The sequence below is a fragment of the Crassostrea angulata genome, chromosome 10, assembly GCF_025612915.1.
Source record: "Crassostrea angulata isolate pt1a10 chromosome 10, ASM2561291v2, whole genome shotgun sequence".
NCBI lineage: Eukaryota > Metazoa > Mollusca > Bivalvia > Ostreida > Ostreidae > Magallana > Magallana angulata.
Window position 1 is genome coordinate 24,285,872 of NC_069120.1, and position 27,715 is coordinate 24,313,586.

Sequence of the window (27,715 nt, forward strand, 5' to 3'; positions counted from 1 at the left end):
TGCATGTTTCTTCTGTGTAAATTATTTACAATTTTCTCTTTACTAACAATATTCAGCTGTGTCAAGTTTCAAATTACAAGCAAGATACAGAGCTTTGCTTACATAACTAAGGCCGTGCTTTTGTTCATTCTGAATAAGAAATACCAAGTTTAAATATCTTAAGCTGAATGTAATTAACTCTTGTGAACAAAAAATTGTCTCAAACCAAGCAGAATTGTGAGTTCTGTATCTTGCTTATAATTCTACATTTGACGCTGAAATTTTGATTTATCACTAGAAATGTCTCACTAAACGTTAAATACTTGTACAGAAAAATTAAAAGGATGATATGCTGTAACAACCGTTTAGCCCCCCCCCCCCCTCCTTATACGATGAATCTACATCAACTTTGTTGGTTTTTCAGACACAATTATATAAAAACTACCTCTTTATAACAGTTAAAAACATTACTGTTACGGGGATAAATGTATTATCGCTATTCTTAAGAAAAAATTACAGCGGAACATCATCTTGATTTGTAGCCATTTGTTAACGTTGGTTTTGAATAAAGATGAAAATAAAGGGTGGTTTTTAGTAAAATAGAGCGATATGCCTGTTAATACATTGCAGTCTGAGGCTCATTGAGAGGGGTGGGGGGGTGGGTTGGTGGGGCTAGACCTTATCAGAAATCTTGACAAGCCAAAAAAAGAGAAGATTTTTAGTATGGCTATGTCTAACTTTGAAAAAAAAGTGGGGGCCCCTCCCCCTCCACCCAGTTCGAATGCCTATGCATTGATTATACATGTAATAGCTCTTTAACATATCACATGATAACATTTTTCATTCGAATGTATTCATCGATCAAGTGAGTAAGGTAATAAAATGTAGCACGAGTTCATGCCTGGTAAACAACAAGTGTTTATAATGCGGAAGACCAATTAAATTTTTGAATGTTTTTAATTTGAGCGCCTTAAGGTACACTTTTCCTTTTTTCACATATAGGAATTTTTTTAATAAAATACAATAACTAGCTAGTACAATGTAGTTGAAGATGAATATGTACCTATATGCATATTCTCATATATAATTGGATCGTTTTATAAAATGAGGGGGCAGAACTAAAATAAAGAGAATTGGAAGAGTGTACCCCTACCAAAAACTTAGTTTTATTTCTTGCATAGGATCTTATTTTTGGTAAAAATGGTATTTCATAAGGGTACATTGTCAAAGATTAAGTGTAGGAAAATAAGTGTAAAATTTGGATACAGTTTATTTTATGGTATTCTTTTTTTTTGTTTTTCTACCGAGGGGCCATATGGCACAATATCCTTTGAACACCCAAATAAAGCCATTGTTACTCAGGTGAGCGATGTGGCCCCATGGGCCTCTTGTTAATGGTCTTGATTATCCAAATTCTATAAAAGGAAAAAAAATAATAGTAACTGTCCGTTTCATTAGGCTCAAAGGTCACTAAACTTAGATGACCCCTTTGATTTTAGTCTCACTTTTATCAAAACAAAACGAATGTACACGTATACTGTTGAATCAATGTGTAAACTTTTTCAACTTTTTAATGTTGAAAATGTAAAGGAACTATGTAATCTGGATAAATTTATTCACTTTGGTTTGAAATTAAGACAAGATTTACTTAATGCAAATTAGATGTTGATATCATATGTACACTTCTGCCACATTCTCCTGTTAACCTACCTGTACGTGTATATTGTTGATATTCATTGTACTAATAAGCTGCATAGCTTAAAGTTAATAAAGAACTAAACTGAACTGTGTTGGTCTAACTCTTGCTAATTTCGTGTGTCCCATCCCCCTGTCGTTTACTTATTATCAATTTTTAATTGTCAATGAGTCCATGACTAATTAGATATGGACTCATTGACAATTAAAAATTGTTAATTACTAAAAGTCGTATTGTATTGTTTATTAGTCAACAGCTGTACAGCTCATAGACATATACAATTAATATACACATGTTATAATACATATACTGGTCACTTGAAAAAAGCAAGTTTATACATGAAGTTTTCTGATTACAAAAGCATTCTTAATATATTTACCTAAATTGCACAAATCCTTTACATTTTGTGTTGACAATAATAGAATTAATTTAAAGACAGAGGGTTTAATATAATAAAACTTCTTAAGGAATTTTTCTCTTAAGTTACAGTAATAGGGACATTTCAATATAAAATGATATTCATCTTCTATACCTAAAGTACATAGAGGACATAAACGTCTTTGTAATGGAACATTGTTATATCTGCCAGTTTCGATGGTAAGACAATGGGATGATAATCTTAATTTACATATAAGTTTCTTATATTGTAAAGGAATTCTTCTTGTTAGATATGACTGCAAGGTACAATGATCAACTAAATATCTATAGATTGTACATTTGGAAGAAGCATTTATGTCAGCTAGTAAAGACTGTTTAAAATTATCAATTATCACAACCATGACTTTATCAACGAATTATAATCCACAATACTAATTCCTTATTTATACAAGTTTAGCCATTAAAATACGTCTTCATAAACCTTTAAAAAAATCCACGAAGGTTATTACCCCCCCCCCCCCCACCCCTCCTCGATCGCTAATGAGTCCGCAGTGTAAGAAGAATAAGACTGAGATAAAAAAAAGAAGTAGGCTTGTCTCAGTTTTATGGCTGTAACAGGGCTCAATAGTTATTGCTATTTTTTAGACTGTTTTGAAGAACTCTAAATAAACTTATTAGGAATGACCCAAATTTAAAAGATAAAATTTAACGATCTTTTCTTTACTAAATAATAGTTAACTATTGTTTTCATCTGCAAAACAATATTTAACGGTTGTAAACTATAGTTTATGAATGATTATCTAAGTATATCTATCTGTAAATAACGTTAACGATAGAGTTTGCAGATACATATAAATTCATTTATCAGATAAATCATGTTTGCAATCGCAAATGGTTGTTTTCGGCGTTAATTATAGTTTTACACTTCTGAAACATATGAACGCGTTAACTATGGTTTACAGATGTGAAATACCGGTATAGATTTTCGTCGTTAACTAGGCCTATAGTTTTCGGTCCGTAAACCATAGTTTACAACCGTTAAAACTAGTTTATCGACTGTGAAACTATGATTAGCTCATTTTTATGAATATGGCGTGCCATATCTTGAAACTATATTTATCAGATAAACAATGTTTTGCAATAGCAAATGGTTGTTTTAAGTGTTATTTATAGTTTTACACTTCAAAAACATAGACGATCGCGTTTACTATGGTTTACAGATGTAAAATATAGATTATCGTCGTTAACTATAGTTCTCTGTCCGTAACTATAGTTTACAACCGTTAAACCTAGTTTATCGACTGTGAAACAATGATTAGCTCATTTTTGTGAATTTGGCTTGCCATAACTATACCCAATTCTCTTTTTATTGCTGACATGAATATATATCGATGTAAAAAGTAGCAAGAGGCAATAACTTAAAGCTTCTAATGGCATTCATTACCATGGTAACGGATACTAAAGATAAAAAATGGCAAATCTTAGTAACTTTAAAGTAATATTAAAACTAAATAGACGGTAAATATCTTATTTTTAAGTACTATTTAGTTACCAAACACTTAGAATATTCATTCAACCCAAGATTATTTTTTTTTATATTCAAAGCTTGTTTATGAATATATGCTGACACATCGTTTCTGACGGTAGCATAAAAAGTGAAAGTAAAAATTGTCTAAGATTTTACACAAGTAAGTGTTCGATGAAATCGAAACGAAAGATTAGGAATCTGATTGGTCGCTTGTTTCTTACAACTCTGAATGCCGTCTTAAGAATTAATTCATTAGTTACTTTGATCTGAAACATTTGAAATTTTTCTTTCTATTAAAAATTCATCTGCATATATAAATTCAACATCAGCAAAGGCATGTTATATTTGAACTTAATTTTAAGAAGACTCAAGATTGAAGAAATGAACATGCAACCAATTTTATCATTTTTCACAATTCTATGTCTTTTGAATGGTATGTATCACCTGTAGATTTAACAATGTGTTAAACAATTATGTCAGTGCAACCCTTTCATTTGCTGCAGTGAAGAAAAAAAAGTAATCTGCTAGAAATATTTGAGAATGGAAATGAGATGATTTCGTAACGCGTTCAGTTTTAAATGATAAATATATATTGTCTTACAACTCCATGAATACCTGTAAACTGATTTCATTGATCTATTTTACAACGGTTTTTAAGGTCACGTGATATCGTCTGTAGTTTCTGGCGGGGGGGGGGGGGGGGGGGGGAGGGGGGTAGTAATACTGAAATCACTATTTGGTAAACCCATAATGAAATGGGGATTAATACTAATTAATTAATTAATACTAGCATTACATCAATCTTATCTTTACAGACTCTGTCAGCTGGGGGTTTAAACTCGCATTATTTCCAACCTCAAATGAAAACCTGACCGTTGAAATGTCCCAAATACCCGAGGATGTGATAGCCCACGAAAGCTTTATAGATGACGTAATTGTACCAGCGATCAACAATGGCGACGACAACGCTAACCGAGCCGATGGTAGCAGGCCGTCACCAGTTACGAAACACACGGTATCGCGGAACTTCAGAGGACAACACGAAGAAGTCAAGAAAAATGCTCCAAAGATCATCAAATTGCTATCTACCAGCGATGTCCCGGTCAAGAGGTCCACAGCATTCGAATCGACTAGAGGTGCCGAAATGATGCAAGATTCGGCTGTTACTATGACGTCAGATTCGTCCACAAGGAGGAGCAGCGACTTCACCGAAACTCCTGGGCTGTCTCAAAATGTCAGTAAAAGTGAAACAAATTTGACGTCAGAAAACGCGAATTTGTTCAATACAATGCAAACACTCCCCCCATCCGAAAACGTTTCCAATAATCTGACAGCAGGAACAGTTACTGCAACTGCAACAACCACAAAATCATCTGTCAATCAAAATAATTCAGAAAGTAATCCGAATGACTGCCCTCTGCGTATCTACACCGCGGGATCAGGAGTAATCACCGGGAGCAAGATTTATGGATTGCTCAAAAAACCCTGCCCCGATAACAAACCACCCGGAAAAGACCAAGGCTACGTGAGACACATACTTCAAAGGATCCAGGAATTTCTCGCAAAGTCTGTCCATTTCACCAGCCAATTGCTCTCCAAAATCTCCGAAATCGTTAGTAATTTATATTTATTGCTTTTTAATAGAGTAAAACAATTGCTTATAAAAGTTTTGTAAATGATGACGTGCAATCACACGGTCACATATAGTAATTATTTACAAAACAATTTTATTTCAACAGATTAGGAGTGACAGCTTAATTGAAAAACTCAAACAGGAAGACTTTAAATGCTATGCCTCAGAGAACATGCTAGAAAATGAGGTAAGTAAAGAACATTTTGTATTTCAATTTTTAGAAAAAAATATTTTGATAATAATAATTGTTATACTGGTGTAGCATTGATTTATTATTTCGTTCTATTTCTAAACTTTTCCAAAATTAGCTTTAGCCCGTTTTTTCAAGGAATACAAAGGGGTCGTTTTTAAAAATAACATTGAAAATAAACCGACTCAAAAATTTCTGTTCCTTTACATGTAATGCCAGCTAATTACAAGTTTATGACTGCATGAATGCTTTTGCAAATGATATCAGTCGCTAATTGTTGGAAACATTTTTACAGCTAGTTTACATTTAATATAACTATGTGATGAAACTAGAGTAAGTCCAAAACTCAACTGTGAATGAAACAATTGACATCACTTTATTCAAACTTTTTTTATTTTATTCCAGACTACTGCAGAAAACCTAACTGTGGAATTACACACATCCCTCCTCAAAAGTTACGCTCTTCTGGATTTGGCGATCAAAAAAAGGTGTCAGAACGAGACTGTCCGCTATGATAACATCTGTGGTGATGTCCAACAGTTGAGGAAAAGCGTTAAAGGACTTTTGTGTGGCATTGAAAACTTTTCCGTCCTCAAAGGAATAGATATTGTAGATTTCCCTCTGTATTCAAGTCCCGACGATGACGGGTTTCAGCATCTTTCATTTGAGCTCTACATGTACTTGCACGTCAATCAGGTTTACAATTTTCTAAGGAACTTCTCATCCAATGAAACATGGTCAAAGTTATGGTCGTTATAGTGATGTCAAATTTCTCTGTTATTTCTCAACCAACAACCAACCGAGCTATGGTCAGGGGTTTTTTTTCCATAGTACCTTGAGATTGATGTCCCCATTATTATGAAAACCCTTTGCACGTCCAGCTGCCAATGATCTGTTTATTCCATGCAATATATTATATTATATTTATTCGTATACTTGATTATGTGATATTCTTAAAGAAAAAATTGCCTCAGGGATTGTATTTTGAAAAGAGGGTGCTTTTCTTTTTTTGCATTTACCGTAAACGTGTTCGTTTTAGTATCATTTTATTTATCAATAACTTTTTCCACCATTCTTTACAACGTATATTTTTTTCATTAAATATTTTAATACGATATTTTATTTATTTTTATTGTGCTCTATTTTGAATTTAATTTGCTTATTTGTGCTATACACTGCTGTAATTTTTATTTGTGCTATACAATGCTGAAGTTAACTTTTTTAACAAAAAATAAAAAATAAAATTGAAAAAGTGTACACTTTTTTTTAGAAATGATGCTATTAATTATTGATTTATATGTATATGTGAATGGGGAAAAAAATCTATTACATGCAGTAATTAAACGAGGTATGTGGACCGGTAGAAAGAAATACATAATTTGGAATTAGGTACAAATTAATTTCAACTGAGAAGCATTTTAAATTTTTTTTATATAAATGTATTGGCTTTACCTCTCAGTCAACCGGTCATTTGTTTATTCATATTAATACTAGATTTTTTTCACCAGAATATAAAAAAAAAACATCCGAACAACGTTTTTAAAAATGCTTTCACGATTACAATATACATTTATTAATTTTAAAACTTTTGTTTCTTTATAATATTATTTTGTTTTCTGGGTTAATTCTTAAACCAGATATATCAGAGAAGTTACATGTAAATGATGTATATTTTCTTGATTTTATTTGTAAACGAATTTGAATTAAAACATTTACATTTGTCACGGCTGTTGTTTTTAATATTGTAAATGTGGATTACACGGATCAGCCCATTTTTCTCCGAAATTATACAGTTAAACCAATCTTTTCCCCGTTTTTAGCTCACCTGAGCTGAAAGTCCAAGTGAGCTTTTCTGATCACCTTTTGTCCGTCGTCCGTCCGTCTGTCCGTCCGTCCGTCCGTCTGTAAACTTTTCACATTGTTAACTTCTTCTCTAAAACCACTGGGCCAATTTCAACCAAATTTAGCACAAAACATCCCTATAGAAAGGTGATTATAAATTGCAGAAATGAAAGACTGATCTTTATCTAAAACGGAGAAAACCTCGAAACTGTAGAAACAGGGGGTGCATTTTAAAAAATCTTCTTCTCAAGAACTATTGAGTCAAATTCAACGTTATTTTGCAAAAATAATCCTTATGGAAAAGAAAATATAATCTGCAAAAATTATCGGCGAATTTCTTTTTCAAATTTGAGTATTGTACGAAAATAAAAATAAAGAGATAATCGCTGTCAATCAGTTTATAACTTCGGGTTCGGTATTCCATATCGAACACGAAAGTTCATTGTACAAGGCAGCCCATGTTTGAATGTTGACGCATGACAAACGGGTCAAACTGACAAAGATGAATTTGCTTGTTGTGCAACAGTTTACGTGCGAAGGGGTACTTGAAACATGCCTAATATATTTGTGCCGATTTCGTAAAGTGAATTGAAGTTTAATCTTTCAATGCGTTGACATTTTTGACTCGTGACCGTGGTTTTACGTTGTTTTGAATTTTGTGTATGCTTTTTAACTTGAGGGGAAATATTGCCTGTATTTTGGAATTTTTACGTATCGAATCAAATATAGACTTCGATAAATCAGAGAGTTTATTGTTTACCTGCGCAAAATGAGCAAAATCTGATGCATTAACAACATATTACATTATAAATACTATACATTGTATTGGTAATTCGGTACGATCTCTACGTTATGGTCGATTATAATGCAACGTGTTTTGTTAAGATGCTCTGCATTTTCAGTCTAAACGGAGATTGTTTTTGCTGCTAGAAATATATAGGTATATATATATTATGAAAAATAAATTGTGCTCTTTCTTTGTTTTAGTGCATGTTTCTTCTGTTTAAATTATTTACAATTTTCTCTTTACTAACAATATTCAGCCGTGTCAAGTTTCGAATTACAAGCAAGATACAGAGCTTTGCTCACATAACTAAGGCCGTGCTTTTGTTCATTCTGAATAGGAAATACCAAGTTTAAATATCTTAAGCTGAATGTAATTAACTCTTGTGAACAAAAAATTGACTCAAACCAAGCAGAATTGTTAGTTCTGTATCTTGCTTATAATTCTACATTTGACGCTGAAATTTTGATTTATCACTAGAAATGTCTCACTAAACGTTAAATACTTGTACAGAAAAATTAAAAGGATGATATGCTGTAACAACCGTTTAGCCCCCCCCCCCCTCCTTATACGATGAATCTACATCAACTTTGTTGGTTTTTCAGACACAATTATATAAAAACTACCTCTTTAAAACAGTTAAAAACATTACTGTTACGAGGATAAATGTATTATCGCTATTCTTAAGAAAAAATTACAGCGGAAAATCATCTTGATTTGTAGCCATTTGTTAACGTTGGTTTTGAATAAAGATGAAAATAAAGGGTGGGCTTTAGTAAAATTGAGCGATATGCCTGTTAATACATTGCAGTCTGAGGCTCATTAAGAGGGGTGGGGGGGGGGGGGGGTTGGTGGGGCTAGACCTTATCAGAAATCTTGACAAGCCAAAAAAAAAAAAATTTTTAGTATGGCTATGTCTAACTTTGAAAAAAAAGTGGGGGCCCCTCCCCCTCCACCCAGTTCGAATGCCTATGCATTGATTATACATGTAATAGCTCTTTAACATATCACATGACAACATTTTTCATTCGAGTGTATTCATTGATCAAGTGAGTAAGGTAATAAAATGTAGCACGAGTTCATGCCTGGTAAACAACAAGTGTTTATAATGCGGAAGACCAATTAAATTTTTGAATGTTTTTAATTTGAGCGCCTTAAGGTACACTTTTCCTTTTTTCACATATAGGAATTTTTTTTAATAAAATACAATAACTAGCTAGTACAATGTAGTTGGAGATGAATATGTACCTATATGCATATTCTCATATATAATTGGATCGTTTTATAAAATGAGGGGGCATAACTAAAATAAAGAGAATTGGAAGAGTGTACCCCTACCAAAAATTTAGTTTTATTTCTTGCATAGGGTCTTATTTTTGGTAAAAATGGTATTTCATAAGGGTACATTGTCAAAGATTAAGTGTAGGAAAATAAGTGTAAAACTTGGATACAGTTTATTTTATGGTATTCTTTTTTTTGTTTTTCTACCGAGGGGCCATATGGCACAATATCCTTTGAACACCCATATAAAGCCATTGTTACTCAGGTGAGCGATGTGGCCCCATGGGCCTCTTGTTAATGGTCTTGATTATCCAAATTCTATAAAAGGAAAAAAAATAATAGTAACTGTCCGTTTCATTAGGCTCAAAGGTCACTAAACTTAGATGACCCCTTTGAATTTAGTCTCACTTTTATCAAAACAAAAAGAATGTACACGTATACTGTTGAATCAATGTGTAAACTTTTTCAACTTTTTAATGTTGAAAATGTAAAGGAACTATGTAATCTTGATAAATTTATTCACTTTGGTTTGAAATTAAGACAAGATTTACTTAATGCAAATTAGATGTTGATATCATATGTACACTTCTGCCACATTCTCCTGTTAAAGGGACATGGTCACGATTTTGGTCAAATTTTATTTTTCTGTTTTTATTTTTTGCAATGATTTAGGAATGCATTTCTAATGATCAAATGAAATTTGGGTGCCAGTCGTTGAGTTTAAAGCAAGATACAGGGCTCACAATTCTTCGTCGTGTAAACAAGGCTCGTGTCCTGTTTTTGTTTACATAGGTTCAATAGACCGGTAAAAAAAAATCCAAGCTAGTTTGTCTATCTTATTATTCATTTTAAGCATAAATAAACAGTTCCTAACGATTAATACATTCATTTTAGGTATAAAACTGGAATTTTCATTTCAACATTCAAAATGTAAACAAACACTTTGTTTACATAGCGAAGAATTGTAAGTTCTGTAACTCGCTTATAACTCATCAAATGACAGTCAAATTTTGGCTGCTTATTAAAAATGCCTTACTGAAGCATTGTAAACGTTAAAATCCAGAAAATAATTTTTGACCAAAATCGTGACCATGCCCCTTTAACCTACCTGTACGTGTATATTGTTGATATTCATTGTACTTTAAAGCTAATAAAGAACTGAACTGAACTGAACTGTGTTGGTCTAACTCTTTCGTGTGTCCCATCCCCCTGTCGTTTACTGATTATCAATTTTTAATTGTCAATGAGTCCATGACTAATTAGATATGGACTCATTGACAATTAAAAATTGTTAATTAGTAAAAGTCACACCCATGACTTTATCAACGAATTATAATTCCATAATACTAATTCATTATTTATACAAGTTAAGCCATTAAAATACGTCTTCATAAACCTTTAAAAAATCCACGAAGGTTATTACCTCCCCCCCCCCCCCCCACCCCTCCTCGATCGCTAATGATTCCGCAGAATAATAAGAATAAGACTGAGATAAAAAAAAGAAGAAGTAGGCTTGTCTCAGTTTTATGGCTGTAACACGGCTTTGCTATTTGCTATTGCTTTTTTTTAGAATGTTTTGAAGAGCTCTATATAAACTTATTAGGAATGACCCAAATTTAAAAGGTAAAATTTAACGATCTTTTCTTTACTAAATAATAGTTAACTATAGTTTTCATCTGCAAAACAATATTTAACGGTTATGAATGATTATCTAAGTATATCTATCTGTAAATAACGTTAACGATAGAGTTTGCAGATACATATAAATTCACATCTTTAAGCTATTATTTAGATTCGTTAACTATGGTCAAGAGTTGTTTATCATAGTTTCACAATCGTGAAACTATATTTATCAGATAAATCATGTTTGCAATCGCAAATGGTTGTTTTCGGCGTTAATTATAGTTTTACACTTCTGAAACAAATGAACGCGTTAACTATGGTTTACAGATGTGAAATACCGGTATAGATTTTCGTCGTTAACTAGGCCTATAGTTTTCGGTCCGTAAACCATAGTTTACAACCGTTAAAACTAGTTTATCGACTGTGAAACTATGATTAGCTCATTTTTATGAATATGGCGTGCCATATCTTGAAACTATATTTATCAGATAAACTATGTTTTGCAATAGCAAATGGTTGTTTTTAGTGTTAATTATAGTTTTACAAAAACATAGATGATCGCGTTAGCTATAGTTTACAGATATAAAATATAGATTATCGTCGTTAACTATAGTTCTCTGTCCGTAACTATAGTTTACAACCGTTAAACCTAGTTTATCGACTGTGAAACAATGATTAGCTCATTTTTGTGAATTTGGCGTGCCATAACTATATCAAATTCTCTTTTTATTGCTGACATGAATATATATCGATGTAAAAAGTAGCAAGAGGCAATAACTTAAAGCTTCTAATGGCATTCATTGCCATGGTAACGGATACTAAAGATAAAAATTGGCAAATCTTAGTAACTTTAAAGACATATTAAAACTAAATAGACGGTAAATATCTTATTTTTAAGTACTATTTAGTTACCAAACACTTAGAATATTCTTTCAACCCAAGATTATTTTTTTTATATTCAAAGTTTGTTTATGATTATTTTATCGTGGATAGCTGAAACTGCAACAGTCCATCATGGCAACCGGTCCCTATAACAGAACAATTTAAGGTTGTGTTGCATCTTTATTAATCAAGGGGTATCAAATTATGACATATGTGTTAAATCAGATCGGTCACTATGCGTAGCCACTGCATTTAGATAATTACAATTAATCTTAATAATAATTTTTTCCATCTTCTCTCACATAACTTATGTGAACTTGAATGTAATGTGTTTTACCTGTATTTTATGTGTCAATTGGTCTATAACATTATCTTCATTTTACTATTCAATCAAAATCATTATTTTTTTAATCAACGTTTAATAGCCTTTTCTTTTATATACTTAATAATTCAAGAACATCCGTGGAAACTTATTGAATTTCTATTTTTCCAGAAACAGGTTTATATAACAAGGCCACGACCATCTCACCTTATGTCAGCAACAAATCGGGAAAAGTTTGTATTGATTTTGATTCAACACTGATTTTACAACGAAGCGGTGCCGATCGCGCCATATAAGCAAATGGACGAGGTGATATTTGTTTAGGACCAGTTATTTGGGATTTAAGTTATTCCAAATGTATTCATAGTCTTTGCGATGATATCTTGTTTCCACAGTACAAAGGCCTTACTTTAATTCAGTTAATCGATATGTATCTCGAATACGTATATATTCGATTTGTCGCCTAGTTGAATTGAACGTTGATAAAAACGTATTCAAGATTTGCGCACTCATTAAATAGCGTGTGAGAAAAATTCCCATCGATCCCTTTATGAAACAGGTAGGTAAAATCACCTTTTGTACCCCGTCCATTATAATGCATTTTTCCGTTGAGGAGTATTAAACAGCTTTTACTTTCGGAGTGAATGCTTCCATTAAGTCGTATAGCCTTTTAACTCATTCCATCTCACACAGAATGGTGCTCAAGCCTCGGATGAAATGAGCACCGGGATGTCGCCTGCTTGGTCAGAATACGTCACCAATGTCCTGATAGAGAGTGGATACGTCTCCCGGGCCGCCATTGTCGGCAGCGATGGACGCCGATGGGCCGCATCTCCCACTTTGGAACTGTCTTCTGCAGAGGTGAAAGCCATCGCAAGCGGATTCGTGGAACCAAACAGTCTCCGCCTAGATGGAATATCACTTTGTGGTAAACTCTACACGTGCACGAGAATGGACAGTGTGGTAATGGTGGGGCGGGAGGGGGCCTCAGGGTCGGGCTGTATAGTGTACCGGTGCAGGAACTCGCTGGTGATCGGGGTATACGAGGACGGCGTCCACCCGGGCGGGTGCTACAACATGATTTGTAAAGTTGGGGATTATCTGCGGGAGCATGGACTCTGAAAGACATTAAGAGCGATTCGTGGAAATCTCTCAAAGACTGCACGGGCTCGGTTTTCCCAGCCCATTTCAAGATGCGCACCTTCATGGAGTGTAGATATTTATCTAGAACTACATGTTCATTTGATGTCAGATCGGTGATTATGCTACATCGTGAGAAAGTTGATTTAAAAACCGACAATGTAATAATCAAACAATGGAAAATTTACTCCGGCTTAACAGACTCTACAAATGTATTAAATTGGATTATTGTGATTTCTTTGTAAAGTCGATTAGTGTTGTTTAAGTAGGCACAATGGCCTATTATGACATTGTTATTTTTTAGTGTAACAAATAGGACCATATTTCTGCGGCTGTTGATCTAACATCCATTAGTTAAAGTTGGTCTTTCTCCATTGAAAGTCTGCAGTCCTTTTGAAACATAGCTGGGTACCTTTTACCTACGGTGAGGCCACCGAGACGCAGAAACGGACAAGTCATTGTCGATATTGAACTTCTTAATTTTGTAATTTAAAGCTCTCAGCTCCCTATGTATTTTGTACCATTTGGTATTTGACGTTATATTAAACGCTCCCATACCATCGTGGCTTTGTTGAGTGTTTAGGGCTCCTCGATTTTTTTGTTTTTAGATTTTATTTCCTGGTTGTATTTATTTCCTTACAAACATAAAAAGCTACTATATTTTCTAATAGTTTCAAGCTGGTTGGTTGAGGAGATCTTACAAAAGGTTCACCATTAGGGCACATAGCATCAGTTTTTAAAGGGACTTGGACACAATTTGACTTAAAATTTTCAAATTTTATTTTCCCATTTTCAATGTTTATACTGATAAATATAGAAGTTTACAATGCTATGTCAAAATTTGAAAGTCAAATATCAAGTTATAAGCAAGATACAGAGATTATAATTCTTTGTTTTGTAAACAAAGCTCGAAAATGTCATTTTTTACAAATGTGTTGTATTGGTGTAAGTTTCAATCAAATGTATCTTTCTTTTGTTGAAAATAGTATTTATGAAGATATTGAATTAGTTTAAATTGTTTTTTGCATGTCATTATGTTTAGGAAATGGTAATTCTCTACATTTCATTTTTGTAAACAACCATAAGACTCGAGCTTTGTTTACATAACCACCAATTCTTACCTCTGTATCTCGCTTGTAACTTGACTTTAACATTCAATATTTTGGTCAATCATTTAAAATGCACCAGTTAACCATTTTATACGTAAAAAATAAAAATAAAATTTTTGATCTCAAATCGTGTCCAAGTCCCTTTAAAGGGGAGGGACTTGTAAAGTCGCTACCCTTTGACTAATACCGGTATTTACCATGCACGCCAAACGCAATACGATCTTTTAGAGTACCAGTGCCAGTAAGTACATACCCTAATGCTTATCTTATAGTAGAACTTGTTTTAACGGTTACACAACGTAACTCTCTTATATCTATCGATTAAGTTGGTTCGAATTTGAGAAGAGGATTTATTAAACACCGAGTTTTATATTTTTTTAACAAACTAGAACTGTAGCTTGTTTTTCAATATCGCTTCTTTATTTACAGTAATGCTTATCCTTTTTTCAGTTCTGTTACGTTTACACTATTTTGCAGAATATCATGTTTGGGAAGGAGACGAGTTGTGAATATCGTTCTCCCTGTCATCAATCTGAAAAATGTATTGGTAATTGAACTGTTTCTTTGGTTGTTCTCAAAGACAGCCAATCATATTCATTAGTATTTACAAATTACCATACTATCATATAATTTAAAATCGAAGCCCACAGTTTGTATTAAACTAAACATATTTTTCTTCAAAGGGTCTCCATAATAAGGTTTTATATACCTTCATATAGAGACACATTGAAATTTTTTTTCAATGTGTTACTTTGTTCCAAATTTAATATATTTGGAAAAAACTTCAGAGTGGTTTGAGTTTATCCCAAATTTAACGCCTTTTGAAAAAAATTCAAAGTTTGTAATTATATCAAAGTGTTGCCCTATCGTACAATGTATAGCAAGAGTTACCTCCCTTTGGAGAGGTACAAGGTTGATATTATTTCATATTACAATGTGAAATTAATAATTGCTAAAAAAAAGCTCATTATTAGACTTGTCAAGTAAAAAAAAAACCTTTCGGTTGAATAATCCGTAGTAGGGTGTTGAATTCACTTTAACACATTTTCCGTACCTATTGCACCAATACAAATGTATACAGATGAATACTTTATAGAAATGTATGTCAAGTATTAAAAAAAAAATTAGTTCATCTTTTTATTGTCTGTTACAAGCTGATCTTACAAATAACAGGAAATCTTATTGAAAACATCATCAAGAATAACATATCAGCATCATACCAAAAAAGACCCCACCGACAATGATGTAGGTAAATTGGTTTTACTTAATTTGCTTCCTACAAAACTATCAGTGATAGTTGCATAATCTCTTACAAAATGCCAGGATCAAATAATAGCAAAAGTACACATTTATATTTAACGTGTTCCACAATCAATTTAAGTAACACAAGGATATTGGATAATTGTTAAAGCACAGGGGAAAAAATTTCCGAAATACAAATAAAGTGTGTCATATCATTTTTTATGTGTATAAAAACAAGACTTGCTGGTCTAATGAGAAATAGCCTAAGTTTTAAATATCGTTCATTCATCCTCAAAACAGGCATCAGAAAGGAGGCAGAGAGGGATACATGTCACTGAATAAAAGTACCAGATTGTACACATTTGTCATATAAAAGAAAGCTTTTTCTTAAAAAAAAATACACACATGCAAACGCTCAATCTTTCAATACAGAAAAAAAAATATCTTAATACTGTCATTCACTGACATTCAGTACATCTTGTTAAAACATGTAAACTTGAACACCCTTACGTAACATGTATAAAAGGAAAGCAATGGAAAAAAGGAGATAAAAAAAGACACAGTCAGAGATGATGTCCATGAGCACTACTGTCCATCTCCATTAACACTGTCCACAGTAGTCCAATACCAAACAGCTGTGACTGATGACTGTTAGACACTGGGGTGGGTGGGGAGGGTGCAGACCCCCCCCCCCCCCTCCTTTCCCTCTTTATCTCAGGGAGAGAATGAAATGAGGGTACCTATAGCTACATCAGCAGCAGAACTCTTCTGTGAGGGAGATCCAAGATCAGGGGGAGTGTACAATAAACTCGGTCTCTGAAATGAAAGTGTGGACATGATGTTTAAATATTGCAGACAAACAAATTACATTTGATCACCAGTTATGGAATTGACTGTTCATTTGTAAATTTGTCGCACTCACTGATCGAGTTGATCGTGTGATAGGCGTAAAGGCCACATTCAGCGTGGCAAACTTGGTCTCATTATCACTTTGATTGTCAGAATCAGAGTCTGGTTCTTCAACTGCAAAAGAAGAAAAAACGTTTTAAGCTTGACAAACTGAAATCGATTTCTCCAGTGTCCTCCACTGCTGACCCTACAGATTACAAGCATCAAATTTATCTATTGGTTTCATCATCAATTAGGAAAGAATGTTCTCTTGATCTGTTTACCTACAACATGCAAAATAATAAGTCTTTGGTAGAGTTGGAGATGGGTGAGGAGGTGGAGGAAGGGAAAACCCTCCATATTTGATCTTGCCACTTTTGTTTCCAACCAATGAAATAATGAAATACTAACCATATATAAAATTGGGGTTTGAACTTTTCAATGTTACAAAAATTGACTCACATTTAAACCTGTCCAAAAAGAATAATATTTACATTTCACATATATTTTGCATTTAAAGCTACTGCAGATGTAGCACTGTAACACAGATAGGGTACTAAAAGGTTAAATCACGAGTTTTAATTGTGACGTCACAAATGTTGAACGCTGATAAATACGTCACAAGCGAAAATCAAATATCACGCTTGTGGCTGTTACTGTGGCTCTTCCATTAATTTGAACTTACCCATAGGATAATACAGTAATTTGAGGTATAATTCGCATTTGCGTCCAAGGCAAGAAGGTAAAAAAATGTAAATATAAGTATTAAATCCTTATTTTTTGAAAGATATAGTCTCATAACTGCAACGGTGTGTGCAAACAAATTTTCATAACGCGCTAACGCGCGTTATTCAATTTGTATGCACACACCGTTGCAGTTATGAGACTATATCTTTCAAAAAATAAAGATTCAATACTTAAATGACTACTGAAGCTCCACAGTACTTTGTAATGTTAAATATATAAACTTCTATCAAAATGATGAAAATCATCATCCCTCACTCTTAGCATCATGGGGCTGCCTCTCATTTTGTTTGTAGAAAGAATACTGAGCCTGTTAGCTCAGAGACCAATGAGATCTGAGTTTGTTTACCTAGGGAGCGGTGAGGGGTAGGAGGTTGTCTGAGGGAGGAAGATTTGTCTTTCTCTGGCAGTGGACTACAAAATGACACACTCCTGCGTGCTGACCGCCTTCTGTCTGATTTCAGTGTAGATTTGGCAGATTTTCCACCTACAAATGTCAATGTAGCATATTAAAGGACTTAAAAAAGGCAATTCCTGGGTTCTCAGCCCCTTCTGCATATAACAATGCATATCAACAATCTTAATTCTTTAATATAAAACTTCTCCTGTGTTCAAACACTTTTTAGCACCCCCCCCCCCCCTTAAACAAAATCTGGACCACATTTTAGATATTGTGTACTCCCATTGTTCAAAAATGAACTAGATATCAGAGCTAATGACTAGTGAACTAGATATCAGAGCTAAGGACTAGTGAACTAGATTTCGGAGCTTGGGACTGGTGAACTAGATCTATACATACCAGAGCTGAGAACTGGTGATTTAGATGCAGCCTCGCTGAAGTAACTGTCCATGATGCTGACAGGACTGTTAGACTCCTCTGGGATACACTGGGAGGGCTGGAGATATTTGGAGAAGCTCTCATTGGCGGGAGACTCTGGCTTCTCTGGCTCCTCCATAAATGACACAGACTTCCTCTTCAGGTTAATGGATCTCCTGAAATGTTTTGTTAAATATTTTTCTCCTGTTATGTGCCATAAAAATAAAGGTTATTGCATCATAAACCCTGGTAAGCTAACAGCCTGATGTAAAAAGAATCAGTTGATCTGTATTTTTATCTACAATATTTCATATATCTAGTAATAGTGTGAAGAGTTTGTTTTTCAAATGAGCGAGACAAAATTGCCAGTAGTTTCTACTAGAAAATTATTTTTCAATTTAGGTAAAAACATAACTAAATGGTTTTAAGTCTCTAAATTAACCTCAGTGATTGTCGTCTAGGCCTTGGCGTCTCTATTTTGTCCTCTGTTGCATTGAGGGGAGTGTGTTTCAACAGACTGCGTGTGAAGCGTGGCTGGGGGGTGCAGTCCTGCAGGAGGGGACTGGGAATTATGGGTAGATAACTCTGTCTTTTGGGGGTCCTTACAACAGAAACATCTTCCACTGCGATTGTTGGAGGGTTTTGCTGAACCCCTGATACTGGCTGTGACTGGTTTTCCTCCTCTGGCTGGGATAGATCTGGTCTAGGTTGTAGTGGCATTGGTGATTCAGCTGGTTTTGGCTTGGGAGACCCAGCTTTATTAAAAAAACCCAACTTTATACACACATATGAATTGATAAGGCAAAAAAAAATAAAAAAAATATTGGATTCTAAGTCGAAAACTTTCAAAACAAATTGAAGCGGGCAAATACCAGGTAATTAATTTTATTGCAAGATATGCAAAGAGGAAATTACTAAATTTTCAAATTGAATATTGTTTACGGTAATTCCCCTTTTAATATGGTAGTAAAATTAATCAACATTGCAGCAATTAACCAATATTACTTGTACATCATTTTTTTTTTGTTCTAAGCATTACATCCAAACAGACTTGTCTTTGATCCCTTTTACCTTCGCAGTGGTAGGAAGGCTTCCTGAGGGGACTGGTAACTTTAAAGAGACCCCAGTCATGTTCAATGGTTTGAGCAGGAGCAGCAGATGATTTCAAGCTGGCTTTAAAGGCAGCAAACTTGGACTTCACTGGCTTCTTTAAAACTGGTTTGTTAACATTTTTCTTCTGTTGATATAAACAATTGCAGGGATTACTTTGCATTTGGAGGGTGGGGGGTTAATAAAACATTTCATTCAAATCTGAGTACAAAGGGACTAGGGACAGAACACTGCAAAAGTCACATCAGTGGGGATGTGAAATGTGCAGAACAGGTTCAGGAAAACTAAAAATAAAACTATTTCATTCAAGTCAAATCCCAATTTTCCCCGACAGGCTCACCTTGACCACTTTCTTGACTGGTTCAGGGGATTTCTTCACCCACCCTGCCTCACGCTGTTTCTGAAGGTCTTCAAACTTCTTGTCTACATCCTCCACCTTTCACAAAACAAAGCATCATGCTGATTCATGCAGATTAAAAAAAGAACAATGTAAACTTTTAATCATAAACCTAATTCTTATTCTTTAATATCAACTACATTTTGTAATCTACGTGTACCAGTGAAAACCTCATAATATTTGTGAAAGAACCTCACGAAATACTCTTGCATGCAAATATAAGTTGGTTTACAATAATGAAAGGGGTGTACAAATTTAATTCCCAAACATCTATTGTACCTGGAAGTAAATCATATCCCAGAATCCCTGGAGGTCGGTGCAGGTCGTCTCCTTTTCACCCAGCTTAAATTCGCAGTCGTCCACAAGCCCACTGAACTGCTTAAATCTCTGCGATATTATCAACTGTGCCTGGCCTATCACAGTTCTGATCTGACCTTGCACTAGAAAGTAAATCAAGAGGGTAAATATAAATGATGTTCTGTGGTTTTATTAATATTCATGGGTATCAATTTTCGTGGATAAAATGAAAACCACAGTTTCAAGGATAGGTAAATTTGTGGTTAATGACTCTATCAAGAGAAATTAGAAGAAATTGCACTTTAATGAACATATATTTTTGTATTGCTTTATATTTTAGGTTTAAACAAGTACATAAGACTAAAATATTGTTGTCTTTCTGTTTGTTTTGTTTCGTTTTTTTTGTAGTTGTGTTAAAGAACTGTTATTCATTTTGAACTTTAAATCATAATATTTACATTTTCCTGTGTCTTTGCCTGTGATAACATTACATATTGATTTTGTACTATATAATTCATAAAGCCAAATTGAGGCGCCAGCGGGGTTTGCTTATTTATATTTAAATATCTAATCGTAAGATGGTTTAAAATAATATAAATATAAGTAATTAGGAATCATTCTTTGAATATTATGAGGTGATAATTTCGGTCGGGGCGTGATTATATCTATCATAAAGCCCTTTGGGCTTTATTTGATTTGACGCCCCGACCAAAATTATCACCTCATAATATTCAAAGAATGATTCCTTATTTAATTTCATGGATAAACTTAACAACGAAATCCACGAAAACTGGTACTCAAGGAATATTGAACCACAGTACCTGGTCAATTTCACCAATTTCTGTCTACAGGTAAAGTACTTACCCTCCTCTGTGAGTTCTCGTGTGTTGATAGTCTCCCATTTCTCACACATGACATTGAATTTGTCTGTCTCTGATATCACTAGGTTTCTAAAGTATTTCACATCATGCTCTTCATCAAGTTGTTCTCCTTCAAAAAAATAAGTACCCCTACATTTAACAGTCACCCAAAATTACCGGTACACACAGAAAATGAGAGATAAGAAAAAGTAAGGGGCACGAATTAGAAGTGTTGTTCCAATTCTACAACAATATACATGACCAGTTGAATAAGTTTTAGTACTGTAACCTTATACTGCTTTTCAATGTACAAGGCATATGCTGAAGATTTTTTTTGAAATTCTTTAGAATTCTATTTCAATCTGGATGAAAACCCCCTCATTAATTTTAAAATCTTGCTACACTTGTAATTTTCTGACAGTTTAAAACAAGATAAAATAATAGATTTTATACTATCGTAATTTGTTTCAAATTGGCAGAATTCAGTACTTGCACAAAATAAGGCATTTACAGTATGGACCATTAAAACATGCAATATGTATATATGTGTATTAGGCCTAAAAAAAAAAGTTGTGTGTTTAGGGTAACCCTACCTAACCTACAAAAATGCCCCGATCCTACCATTTTTAGACGTCTGTTTTTATCAGATTGTGATCTTTACATTATTTCTATTAAAAACCCATTTTTAAATATAACACAAACAAACACCCTTAGGATTCATGCATAAAAAAATATGATAAAATAAAAAAAAATCCCTACCTACCTAACCTAATTTTTTCATCAGTGCCCTAAACACACAATTTTTTTTTATAGGCCTTACCAGAACTAGTACTGGCAGGGCACTGGTCTTGTGTTTGTGCTGTGTCTACTTGTTCAACAGCCTGGTCTGATGAATTGACTTCCATTGGTTCAACTGCTGCTTTATCAGGACATAAATCAGCTTCCTCTGCTGACAGATTGGCCATTATCACCTTGGAGATGTCAAGGTCGCTCTGGATATCCTCCTTAGGGGGTAGATTGAGGTCATCTAGGTCCAATTCCAAATCCAGCGCTGGAAGTCTTGCTGTTGAATATCATATTACAATGCTCATAAGAATAGCAATCATTTTTTTAAACAATCATTTATAAGCCTTGCTGTTAATAAATATCACAAAAATATCTTATTTTTAAAATATAAGCAATGTTATTCTTATGTAAAGGTATCAAGAGATCAGGCTTCAAGCCTTCACATTAGTACATGTAATAAACATGCACTGTTATCAAGTCAGCAATAGAGTGTACTTACACACAGGAGATTTTTGTTTCGGAGTTCGCCGAGACATTTCCACCATAGGACTGCTCTTAAGAATTTCTACCCTGAAAGAGTACAATGAACTTTATCTTTTTTTGCTTGTACTGCTCAACTGTAATAACATGAAACAAAAGACTGATGTCACTATGCCCATTACCGGTAATTGTTAAACTCTGCTGTACTAAAAAACAGTAATTTTTACCATTCTTCCGGACTCTTGGCTATGTGCAGAGTGTGCCTCCTCTGCTTTGGCTTTGAACGCTTTGCAGACAAGCTTTCTGATGGCAACTTGAATCCATCAACCACTGCCACTGACCTACGAGTTGGCCGGGATGGCTTCGCATTCTCTTTATCACCAGAAGCGAAGCTCTCTGGAATTTCGGCAAAATCTGGTCGAAGCCTGATGGATCTTCGGGACTTTCTCTTTGGCGTGCTGGAGGGTTCCTCTTCAAATACTTCCAGGTTTTCCTCCATTTCCTCCACTTCAGCTGCCAGTTCCTTAGTATCATCAGACATCTTAGGTACAGGGTTTAATGACCTCCTGGTCGTTTTTCTGTTCTTAGCAGGACGATTGTTCAATGCTTCTGTATTTTCAACACTAGGGCTTGGAACCTTCTTGATGTTTTCAAGTCCATCTTTTGTGCCTATGGAGGTCCTGGCTTTTAGAGTTGAACCTGGGGAATGTTTCTCAGTCACTTCAACTGTCAGGCTGTGGTTACTAAGCTTCACACTCCTGTTGGAATCCATCTCATCATCTGCTGGATCATGTGGTTCATTGGGACCAACAGATTTTTCTTCTTCTTCAACTGTATTCTCTTTGTTATCTGTTTCCATAATATTTTCTGTATTTTCAGGAGATTTTGGCTGCTGCTCGGGTGAAGTTATCAGATCTACCTGGACATTACCTCTCGTATTTATGCTAACTGACCTCCGTGATTTTCTTCGTTTCTCTGTACCCCTGTCTTCCTGACTGCGGGATCTTTTGCGTGACCTAGAGCGAGACGGTAGTTCTCTGCTAGAGGACCGTTTCCTAGCTCCCTCCTCGACACTGGCAGTTGATCCACTCCTCAAGGATTTTCTGGAGCGTGAGGGAGTTTTGCTTGAAGTCTGTTTGCTTGGAGATGAGGAGCTCATTCTTTGGTTGCTAGATTTTCTTGCTCCAGATCTCGATTCATTTTTAGAAATATCCATGATAGACAAAGAGTCATTTCTTGATGAGATAGATTTGGTTTGAGAGCGTGTTTGTCTCCTGGTTTTGGTCATCTCAATTGATGTTTCTGCTCTACTTTCATCATTTTTCTTGTCCTGTGATTTTTTACCTTTGATTTCAAAATTTTTTATTATTAGATTAATTAACGATATATAGATTTGGATGCTCAGAATTTAGATAAAAAAAATCAAACAGTACATTGAACAGTGTGGAAAACTAGTATGCAAAACAGCATATACCATTCCATTATTTACCAGTACATACACATAGTAATCTGTGGGAGTAGTTAATATCAAAAGTTTAACAAAGATATATTACAAAACAACTGTGATATTTACAGAATGAAAGCACCAATAATACCCATCAAAGACCTTCAGATGTGTAGATGAAACACCATACCATTTTCACGCTTTTTCATAGAATAAATACTTTGGGCTTATTATAAAATGTGAGGCGATTCAATTTTCTTGGATTTCATAGGTACCCCTTATCCATGACTAGACAAACAGAACAATTAAGAACCACAGACCTTGTAATGTAATGCCATGTATGTACAGGTAAATTTAAAGAATAAAATTCTCAATAAACTTTTTAAAAATTGACAATCCGCAAAAATGGATCCCAATGAAATTCAATGATTCCGCTGTAATTTTGTAACAGAATGTATCACATCATGATACGTATCTACAGTACCAGTACATGTTCTACAGTACACATACCTGTCTTCTCTTCATCTGATGAAGTCATCTTGCTACCTGCTCTTTCTTTCTTTGGAGTTGAACATCTAAAAATATAGAAACCTACCATGAATTATTTGTTTCACCTAAATTCTCCATTAAGTTACAGATATAAAATGTTAAAGGAAAACAGCCTACTGCTCCAATTTCTATGAAATACAAACATTTATTCATTAATTGTGTAACATTTATTCCTAAATTGGATATATTATTTATTGCTTTTCATACAAATAAATATCATCTTAATGATTAAAAAAAAAAATAATTATTTACATTTTACTCTAAATAACCTCTTTTAAATACTGGTATGTACAGGTTGCTGCTAAATTGAAATCAATAAATTATTACAATGGTATGCTGAGTAAAGGAAACTTAACGATATTTTTTGATTTATGCAAAATGAAAATCCAGATGAAGAAAATATCAAAATGCGAATAAAAAACTTGCAGCAAAAATAAGGAAATCAACTGTTATATACATGTACCTTCCGGCATCAGTAGCAACAAATGCAGCAGTTTCATCCGGGTTGTTGGAGAAGAGAAAGTTTTCACAGCTGGCCGGACTCAGTGGCTTAAACACAAAGGAAGCCAGGTTGTTTGGAGCAGTAAAGGCAAACTCGTCAGGAGCAAACGACATTCCTCTGGCGGTAGACACTTTCCTCAAGTCCACCGTTGAGGCTTTCCCTTTTTTGGATGCACTCTTCTTGCATGAGCCTGCCTTGTCTTTCAGCTGTTTTCCGCCATTCTGTACAGCTAGATTTATTTTTAAAGATAAAATATAAAATTGTATCATAATGATTGCTATAAAAAAAATTTTTTATTCTTCTGAAAATGCATAGGGCTCTTTTTTCTTTTTGAGAAAAAATTAAAATGTGTAAGAAGTGGCAAATAAGAAAAAAAAAACAACAATCAGGAACTGTCCTTTCTTAACTTCAGTTAAAATATGACAATCATTAATTTATGTATCTAAATGAATTTTTAGTGGTGACATTGGGCATGTTAAGAAATCAATGTCTGTTTCTGTAGTTTAGACAATAGATGAAAGAAATTCAAGATAGTGATAACATAAGAGATAAGAAAGTCATTGCAGGTAACTCTCTTTGACAAAGTTTAATGGGACTTAAAACCTGAGGTGATTAATAAGTATGAATTCATGTGCACAGACTAATTTTTCCAGTTTATATCTGTTAGTATCCAGTACACTAAAAGATCAGAGGCACATTCAACAGAGTGACAGGGGAGTGCTCACCCAAATTCCCTATACCTACAATGCAAATTTTGCCAAGCGCTTGCTCTGCTGAACATACCTCTGTTGTAAACAATCATTCCAGGTCAATAACATGATTAGTACTTTTTTTCGTCATTTTAATATGGAAATTTAGAAATACAATATTGCAACAGCTACTTTCATTTTGGATTTTCCTCCCCCTTTCAAGAGGTACAAGGTAACTTTAATATGGGGTATCATAATGCATCAAATTTTCAGACTGGAATTTCTAAATGAAAACATGACTGGGAAAAGGAGAGCAAAAATTCAGGAAATACAACTGATTTCTTAAATTAGCAATTGGTCCTGTCATTTAGACTATGAACCAAGTAAAGAAAACCCATGACATAGAAATTACAGTGAATTACCTGATCTAGAATTTGTGGACCGAGTTACTCTTTCTGTTACTGGTTTACCAATTGACTAGAAAAGATAAGAAAAAATAATAAGTTGACAGGTATATATATACAACATGTACAAAATTATTAACATCATTTATAAATTAATCATTTCCCCCTTCAAAAAATAGAGGTTTTCTATCATCAAAGAAATTTTGCATCAGAAATTGCCACTTTCTCCCCAGTTTCAAATTAACTAAACACCAATATATTCCAAGTTGTTGTTTTTTTTTGGTAATATGTTAACCCCCAATTTGCTCATATATCAACCTATAGTTCCCATTTGTTCACATAGATTTTCGATACAAAGTATTTAATTGAATACAACATACAATTATATTTCAATGTGCTATATACATACCTTCTTTGCACTTGATTCTTTCTGCATAATAGAGCTGCTTTGTTTTTTGGAGACAGTTGCAGATTTGTTTGCTCTTGTTTCCTTATTTTGAGGTTTTGGTTGGAGTGGCATAGTGTTTGATTTTGACTAAATTTAAAATCCAAAGCAAAATTGTTAAATCATAATGAAATGATAAGTGATTTAGCATAAAATAACTTGAAATTATCATTAAAAAGTCATCAAAGTACTGGTCAATAAATATTTTATCAACATAGATATTTCATCTGATTAAAGGTAACCTTAAAAATCATCTCACCTTGCTGGGATCTGCAACTTCTCTTTTAACTGCTGATGGATTGATATTTTCTGTGGGTACTGCATGTTTTATAATAAAAGGTTTTTTCTTTGCTTTTTCTTGTGCATCCATTTTCTTTTTCAATGCCTTTTCTTCCCTCCATCTCTTTAATTTCTCTCTCATATCATTTGGTTTGCCACCTATATTGTTATTTTTTTAATTAGTAAAAGAAAATGAAAAAAATAGGAGATCTTAGTGTACAAAACAGTTAATTATGTTAAGATTAACTGACTATCCATTCATCATAAACTGAACATTTATAACACGTCGTGTCCACATAAATATGGTGTCATAAAACACGGTATGTAAATTTCATGACAATTCTTTTCGCATTGGAGAAATGGAAAAAGATAATTCTCGTTGTTGATGACGTTGAAGAATCGGTCTCACCTTTGTTTGGTTTTGTTGGTGTCTTGTCTTTGTACATAGAACATAGGTGCTGGTTTTCTTTGATCTCCTGCAGTGGGGACAAATTCTTTAGGTTTCTTCTCTTATCAACTTCTTCTCCCCTGAGACTCTTCCACTCGATGGAACGCCTATGAAGACGGGCATCTTTTTTCTTAAGAGATGATCCAGATTTTAATTTGTATGCTGCTGAAAATTCCGACGACTTGCCCGTCTTCTCCATCATAAACTTTGAATTTGGCGCACGACCAGTAAATTTTAAACGCCTATTGGCCCAAATTTACAGCGCCACCTATATTGACTTTAGATTTTGCTGACTACGTGCCCGATGTTAAAAAGTTATTACTGAAGACACGTTTATATTTTGTGACAACTGGTCGAAATTATTCTATGGGTGTTATGTGGATTTTGCACATGAAGTTTGTTCGATTAATAAATATTTTAACGACTGCCATCATCTGTTGTGATTCGAATATGAAAATTCACGTATAAGAAGATCTCACTCAGGACTTCGAAATTCAATTTAATTGAAACAGACCAAGTTAAAACGTTCATTTACGATATGCTATGTATGCATATCATAAAAGGGTGGGGTTTTTTTAAAGTCTAATTTAAAAAATGTATGATTTTTTTCTACCGAAAGAATTCGAAATAAAATTTTAATAAGTATATATAGTAAGTAAAAGAAACATTGAAATATGATGGGGAAAAAAAATCAAAAACACCAAATACCAGAATGTGCATAGAGCTATTCTTCAATTATACTTATAAAAATGAGACGAGAGATTTAATTTTTTGTCCCTAAAATTCCCTTATAACATTATGAACCACTAAAGAAAGCAAAATCTAGGTTTATAAACGTCAAATGTATACGTAATTTAACATTGACTACTTTGATATACGTTAGTAAGTAAATATTCTATATATGTTTACAGATTAATGATTACAAAACTCCTTTAACAAAAAACGTA

The 27,715-nt window shown here is 33.9% G+C and overlaps 3 protein-coding genes across 4 annotated transcripts; 2 read left to right on the forward strand and 1 right to left on the reverse strand.

Moving 5' to 3' along the window:
* The first annotated feature begins 3,962 nt into the window (after positions 1–3,962).
* Positions 3,963–6,418, forward strand: LOC128164904 (uncharacterized). Its single transcript, XM_052828970.1, has 5 exons — positions 3,963–4,014; positions 4,397–4,812; positions 4,960–5,193; positions 5,321–5,401; positions 5,810–6,418. Exons 1-5 carry the CDS (start codon positions 3,963–3,965, stop codon positions 6,161–6,163), a joined length of 1,137 nt encoding a protein of 378 aa, XP_052684930.1. The 3' UTR covers positions 6,164–6,418.
* A 6,012-nt stretch (positions 6,419–12,430) lies between these two features.
* LOC128166402 (profilin-2-like) lies at positions 12,431–13,840 on the forward strand. Its single transcript, XM_052831540.1, has 2 exons — positions 12,431–12,697; positions 12,832–13,840. The coding sequence occupies exons 1-2, from the start codon at positions 12,689–12,691 to the stop codon at positions 13,258–13,260; spliced, it is 438 nt and encodes a 145-aa protein (XP_052687500.1). The 5' UTR covers positions 12,431–12,688; the 3' UTR covers positions 13,261–13,840.
* Positions 13,841–15,511: 1,671 nt separating this feature from the next.
* LOC128166401 (disks large-associated protein 5-like) lies at positions 15,512–27,035 on the reverse strand. 2 transcript variants are annotated; one of them, XM_052831539.1, is made up of 18 exons: positions 26,730–27,035; positions 26,301–26,479; positions 26,006–26,131; positions 25,615–25,669; positions 24,465–24,732; positions 23,963–24,027; positions 22,236–23,352; positions 22,028–22,098; positions 21,563–21,805; positions 20,747–20,872; positions 19,865–20,025; positions 19,529–19,624; positions 19,150–19,315; positions 18,521–18,833; positions 18,061–18,254; positions 17,611–17,748; positions 16,552–16,652; positions 15,512–16,445 (listed from the first exon to the last, which is right to left on the reverse strand). In XM_052831539.1, exons 1-18 carry the CDS (start codon positions 26,968–26,970, stop codon positions 16,344–16,346), a joined length of 3,762 nt encoding a protein of 1,253 aa, XP_052687499.1. In that variant the 5' UTR covers positions 26,971–27,035; the 3' UTR covers positions 15,512–16,343. The 2 variants fall into 2 exon arrangements, with proteins under 2 accessions (XP_052687499.1, XP_052687498.1); XM_052831538.1 differs by having other exon boundaries at positions 22,236–23,361.
* Between the last annotated feature and the right edge of the window lie 680 nt (positions 27,036–27,715).